The following is a 5,943-nucleotide window of genomic DNA, read 5'->3' as shown; positions in this document are numbered from 1 at the left end:
GGGGCGTTTTTCCATTTAAACAGGTGACATGGAGCCCCTCTACGCAGGATTTGATTGGACAGAGAGGTAGGTCACATGACCGAAGAACTTGTCCTGAATGCAGCAAACAGTGAATAATGTATGTAATGTATGTAAATAATTGAAAGATGGGCATTTATACCATAATATTTTGTTTGCATATATGTATTTATATATGTATAATTTACATGAAATGTAGATCCATAGCACTTTGATGGGTAGGGGAAGCTTGTGGTTAACTTTGATTGGATATGAGGTCTTTCTGCATTTAGCACAGTACACAGAGCAAACTGACAGGAGTTTGTTTTAAGTCCTTGTATTATTCAGCTTTATATAGTGAAGCTGACACTGGTTTTAATGGTGTGTTTTGTGAAGAGGAGGCCTAACTGGTGCTTAGCTTATGTAAGATGTCCAACGTTACCTGGTGGACTCATAGGTGGCATGACAGCATGCAGTGTCTTCACGCAGACCATCTGCTGTGGTATACACTTGGCTCACTAGTGCCTCCTGGTGTTGAAAGCAAGTCTGTGACCCCCGTACTGTCTGCAGGCAGTTCCCCGGATGAGTGAGGGAGTGGGGAAGCTAGTGCTCATGTTCCAAAGACTGTGCTGTTGAAAATCTGTGTAAAATCTAGCCCGCTTCCATCTGTGCGCCCCCTTACCACTCCACCCATAACTTTTTTTTTTTACTGATCAAATGTCAACCATCAAATTTTTCTCCTTTTGTTTTATAAAAGTGAGAGTTGAAGAGGCCTTTTCATTTTATTTAAAAAAAAAAAACACATTTTAGTTCTCTCTTCTCTGCTTCTAAAAGCTGTGTTCTTCACATTGTGGTTGATGCTGACCATTAGAAAGTTCACTCCTTGACTATAAAGCCATCAGTAACATCTATAGTCTCTCTCTCTCACACACACACAGGTTGCTGCTAAGTTGATATTCTGAAATACCAGTGAGGATTATCAGTTATATCCACATGGTTGCATGTATGGACAAGCTCACCCTGTCCTAGGCAGTCGGTCTTTGCCACAGTCCTGTTTTGCCTGAGAGCATCACTGAACAAAAATGATTTACCAGGTCAACAACGAAGACATTTATCTACAAATGTCCTCAAGACGTAACCTCTCCCAGCACTGTGGCATCTGATGTGCCTTTTCAGACCCAGCTGCAGACGGCTGAGACCTGGTACAAAACGTAGAGTCGGCAAAGCCCCCCGTAGGACGCGAGCAGGAGCCCAGCATGTTTGTCTTGGAATGTCGGCCGGGGGCGGAACACTAAACCACAGGACCCTGCCTGTTCAGGACAGCTGCCAACTGGTAGTTGTTCGTTATCGAGACCCCCCAGATTCTTCTCATTTGATACGGCAGAGAAAAAAACACTTTCCTTGTGTAAGGGAAAGCATTTCACTCACGAAGCGTGCTAGTTTGGAACATAAACGTCAAAATTAGACAAGCAGTGAAATTTAGAGTTATAGTGATATTGTGAGCGTATGTTCAGCACCCTTACAAGGAAATTAAGGGCACCTACACAACAGCCCAGTTTGACAATTAAAATGCATGTTTTCCCATATTTCTTTCAGAAAGGTAATTTGGTACAGCAACACAACAGGAATTACATTAAGTCCGCTCTATACTGCCATCTACTGAAACAGGCGGGGGAAATGTCGGAAAATGGATGGATCACAGTATTTGTAGAACTTTCAATTTTATTCAAACAGTACAAACCACAAAGCAAATCTAAATTCTTCAAGTATGAAAAATTATGTTTTATTCACAATCAATACCAAACTACACACTGAACACAGACCAAATGATGAGAAATCGGTTGTCTTTAAAGTAAAACAAAAATATGTACACCACAACCAGTATAAAATTGCTCGATACTGAAGGAGAAATCCTTTAAAGTAAAACGTTTAAAGTAAAAAGTTTAAAGAGGATTCATTACCAACAGATGCATTCAGTCTGGATGGGAAGTTAAGAATGGCTGCAGGTAGGAGGATTGTGTAAACCTGGTCCGGAAACTCTTACATACTCACAATACATGACATTGTTTTACTTAAAGGATTCCTCAAGTAAATGAACACGACCGATTAAGTATGGGAGTCCATCAGAGCAACCTTGCTGTCTAAACTGTCGAGTCAGTGCACTTAAAATTACTCTTGCAGGTTGCATACAGACCCAATGAGTCTGAAAAGGTGACCGCTCGCAGTGTCCGAAGTAAAGACGCCCACTGAGGGTTGCAAGCCAAACAGAATCACATCCGCTACTGGTATAAATTAAAGACTTAGTCCCTTCGGTTGGGGAAGATGTTGTAACCCAACTCCGCCATAGCCCCCAAGAGTAGGACCCAGAGCGGGATGCAGACGAAGCTGACCTTGATGTCCGCCAGCCGCTCCAGTCGAGCACAGAGAGCCAGGCAGAAAGCCAGCTTCAGCAACACCGCCACCAGGTACCAGGATTTCTTCCGAAGGTCTTGGGGACCGTCACGGGGTTCGTGACCCGATTTACAGCGACCAGCCATTTTGACGACCAGCATGATGATGAGGATCACGTCAAAGACCCACACGGGGAGGAAGACCAGGAACCAGTTCCATCGGATCTTGTCGTCCAGCTTGAGAACAAGCATGATGAGAAAGACCAGGGTGAAGATCCACGTGAGAAGAACTCTCTGCGCTAGAGACATTGTCACTCAATGCTGGGCTGGAGGGAACAACCATGAAAACAACAGTTAACACACCGATTTTTAATCTGGCAAAAATCGGTATATATTCACTCCCTTTTGGTCAATGAATCTTTAAAATCACAATTATTTGCTTTAAATAGCGGCACCATCGTCTGTAATGGAAATGGCAAAGATTTTCAATATATTGACTGACTACGCGGATACCTGTTCAGACACAGACAAAGCAGGCGGCGAATTACTCGATTTATGTAGACATGCACAGTTAACGCTTTCGATACACGCACAAGTAGATATAACCATACAGTTAAAGTTGATTTTATAACTAGCTTGCTACTACTAACAGCATTATATCGGTAGAAACGTAAATCATTTGCTAACCAAATCTTACTAGTCAGCTATAGAAAATCGAAAGGATTTACACTAGATGCTATTTAAAATGAGCTAATTCAAATTTATGTTTAGCGAATCAATGCAATGTTGAGGTCTAACAATGCATAGATTACTAATCATACGTATTTACTTGCCTCACTTGGATGAGTCGTCGATTTAGCAAAACAGCCCATCTAGTTATGAGTTAGTCTGTAAAAGGCGTACATATTCAGATTACCACATTTTCAATCCAATCCTTTTTTAAAAAATAAAAAATATTAAGGCTAACGTTACCGGAGTGTCTTTGGCATGTTTCATTTCCTGTTATTCTCACGCCCACTAGCCATTGATATTCATTCTCTAATCCCATTGGGTAACTGGTTGCTGGGACGTCATGGTTGGGTGAAATACCTGTCAATCACATACGCCATCGTTGTGATTTGAAAATGGAATTTTTCTGTCATTTCTCGGGGCAAAGGTCTTTACCGTAAACAGCGTAAAATATGTAATCGTAAAAAGAGAGCAACTCTTATAGGCTACATTTTTACGATTTTTTTTCAGAACATCCACAGAAATATCTGACAGAATATTATACACCTCTTATGTGTTATGAATCTGCGCCATGGATCCCCGATTGGTAGTATTGTTGCATCGCACCTTCAAGATTAGAGGTTCGAATCCCGTATTAGAGCAGTATGAGATTCCTCCGGCAGTCCGCATTTATTAGCTATTGTGTTATTTCTTGCCTTGTGCCCTGTATTGTCTGGAGTAGAATATCTTGGATAGTGGTTTGAAATCTGGATGAATGGACATACTCTTACATAATGCATTTATCTTACAAAAAAGCCTACATGTATTTATTAAGTAGGGTCAGTCCCTGGAGCAATCAGGGATTAAGGGTCTTGCTCATTGGTCCAAAAATGAAATCATTTCATTGGCATGGTTTTCAACTCGCTGAGCCGCACACACAAGCTGACATGGGTGTAATTATATGTTAAGAATGGACTACATTTTATAGTCTTATTCCAAAATTAACCCTTCCCTCTAACATTAAAATCGGCACCACCTTCCTCTCGCTTTCACGACTGCATTGCAGTTCTGGAGTCTGTAGGGACGAAAGAAATCCCAACATAAATATGTTTATTCAATATATTCAAATTTGTAGACCGCTTTATGGACCTGAAATGCAGAGGACCTATCGGGACCTTTGCACATTTCTGCTGATTCAGAAAGAAATACTACGCTTTAGCTACACAAATTGGAAGTGGGTGAACGCAGGCTAAGATCAGTTATGCTACTACGACAACCCCATTTATAGGAATCCTTCAGACATTTTCCCAGTGAACTATATCCTTCTTTCAATTGGTAAGTCCAAGGAAAACTCCAAAAGTCGTGCAGAGTTACGTTATAGACATACAAACAAACAGATAGAAATGACAGATTACTTAAAAACCAAGAATGAAGCTCCAGCTGAAGGATCAAGACGGTATTTGCGGTACATGTAATTCCAGGGCGCTCCCGACAGAGGTCAGCAGAGTAACATATTACTGTACTCCGCCGTTCATAGAACCGCAGAAACACCGAGGACAAAGATTTTTTACTGCGGAATAGCGTAGTATTGCCGTTTCAATATGGTCTCTTATAAGCATGTTACGGCACCTTGTTTCAGTGCTTCATTATGAGATAATATTGATATTTATTTTTCCGACGCCTGTAATTTTGTTATATTATTTTGAAATTCATGTCTTCGTGATTGAATATTTGAAGATTTATGCATTGAGATAAAAATAGTTTGCGGTGTGTATACACTTGCCTACTACTGAAGGCTTACAGAGAGCTTAAGTAAATATAAATGTAAGTTAATGCAAATGGGAAAGTTAAGTTTGAAAATGCCTAATGTAGGTAGAAGTACTGTCACAGTTGATCAATTACCCAGTAACGTGACACAGACATCCTCTCATGAAAACATTTATAAATAACAATAATCGCGTCGATTTAATATGTGAAATAGCATGCATATGGGAAGACCTAAACATTTTTCTTCTGATTTTCTTTGTGAAAATCATGAAGGCTGCCCTCTAATTATAATAAAACGAACTGTTAAGGTATAAATAAACCTGGCAACGGTCATATATGCTTAAAATTTATTGTTCCGTTAGTGAAATCCGAATTAGCAATAATCGAGAGTTACCGACAACTCAGGGAAGGAGCCAACTATTTCGAATAATGTAACCTATATAGCAAGAATATCTTCCAGATACTCAATGAGAAAACATTCGTTTTAAAAATATGCGATTAGGTGAATGGGCGTGCGCCTTTATTCAAAGCACGTCGGCAAGAAGCACGAGCGGTGAGCGGATTGGAGGTCAGTGCGAGACTGGAAAGCGGAGCCGAGCCGAGCCGGCTGACGCGCTACTGTAACATTTCACATGAATGTCGATGAACGGCATCAAGATATTATCGTCTGTGAATGTCGGCGTGACGACCATGCAGACCGAACTCAGCAGAGGTAAAAAAATCACCGAATGCCGTGTATTTACCAGCAATGTATGGTACTGGTTAATATTTGGCTATTGTTAGTTAGGTAATTAAAGCGGCTTTCGTGTTTTTGGCCACTGTACCATGTGAAAGCATGCATTTTTTTCTGCCGGTATAGCCACCTATAAAATTGCTACCCGCTGTCTTTTTCATTAGTAATATTTATACTTTTTCATCCCAAATTGTTTCTCCATAAAGTGTAAGTCAGAGAAGAGCACAGATTTTAGACGAGGTAAATTACCAAGTAAAACCGCATAACAGGCTGTAAGGGCAATAGGGTTGCAGGAGGAGGCAAGTATCGATCGTCACTATTAGCTTAGCTTCTTAGCTAAATATACTT

General features: G+C 40.6%; 2 protein-coding genes across 5 annotated transcripts in view; one reads left to right on the top strand and one right to left on the bottom strand.

Moving 5' to 3' along the window:
* Positions 1 to 1,755: 1,755 nt before the first annotated feature.
* On the bottom strand, positions 1,756 to 3,456 carry tmem60 (transmembrane protein 60). 3 transcript variants are annotated; one of them, XM_049008119.1, is made up of 3 exons: positions 3,360 to 3,456; positions 3,221 to 3,275; positions 1,756 to 2,713 (listed from the first exon to the last, which is right to left on the bottom strand). In XM_049008119.1, the coding sequence occupies exon 3, from the start codon at positions 2,694 to 2,696 to the stop codon at positions 2,298 to 2,300; it is 399 nt and encodes a 132-aa protein (XP_048864076.1). In that variant the 5' UTR covers positions 2,697 to 2,713; positions 3,221 to 3,275; positions 3,360 to 3,456; the 3' UTR covers positions 1,756 to 2,297. The 3 variants fall into 3 exon arrangements, with proteins under 3 accessions (XP_048864076.1, XP_048864077.1, XP_048864075.1); XM_049008120.1 differs by lacking the exon at positions 3,221 to 3,275 and having other exon boundaries at positions 3,360 to 3,421; XM_049008118.1 differs by having other exon boundaries at positions 3,221 to 3,417.
* A 1,973-nt stretch (positions 3,457 to 5,429) lies between these two features.
* The window catches only part of LOC125738559 (protein PHTF2-like), a 37,890-nt gene continuing 37,376 nt past the window's right edge, over positions 5,430 to 5,943 (top strand). For both annotated transcript variants that reach the window (XM_049007690.1, XM_049007687.1), the window contains exon 1: positions 5,430 to 5,574. The gene's annotated coding sequence lies outside the window, so the exon portion shown is untranslated. The remainder of the gene's footprint in view (positions 5,575 to 5,943) is intronic.

This window comes from Brienomyrus brachyistius, chromosome 3 (assembly GCF_023856365.1).
Source record: "Brienomyrus brachyistius isolate T26 chromosome 3, BBRACH_0.4, whole genome shotgun sequence".
Taxonomy (NCBI): Eukaryota; Metazoa; Chordata; class Actinopteri; order Osteoglossiformes; family Mormyridae; genus Brienomyrus; species Brienomyrus brachyistius.
Note: the sequence above shows the minus strand (reverse complement) of the source record. Positions and strands in the feature narration are given on the sequence as shown.

Bases quoted from the DNA above. Each gene is read 5' to 3' on its own strand.
- tmem60 (XM_049008119.1), bottom strand. From the start codon at position 2,696: ATGTCTCTAGCGCAGAGAGTTCTTCTCACGTGGATCTTCACCCTGGTC.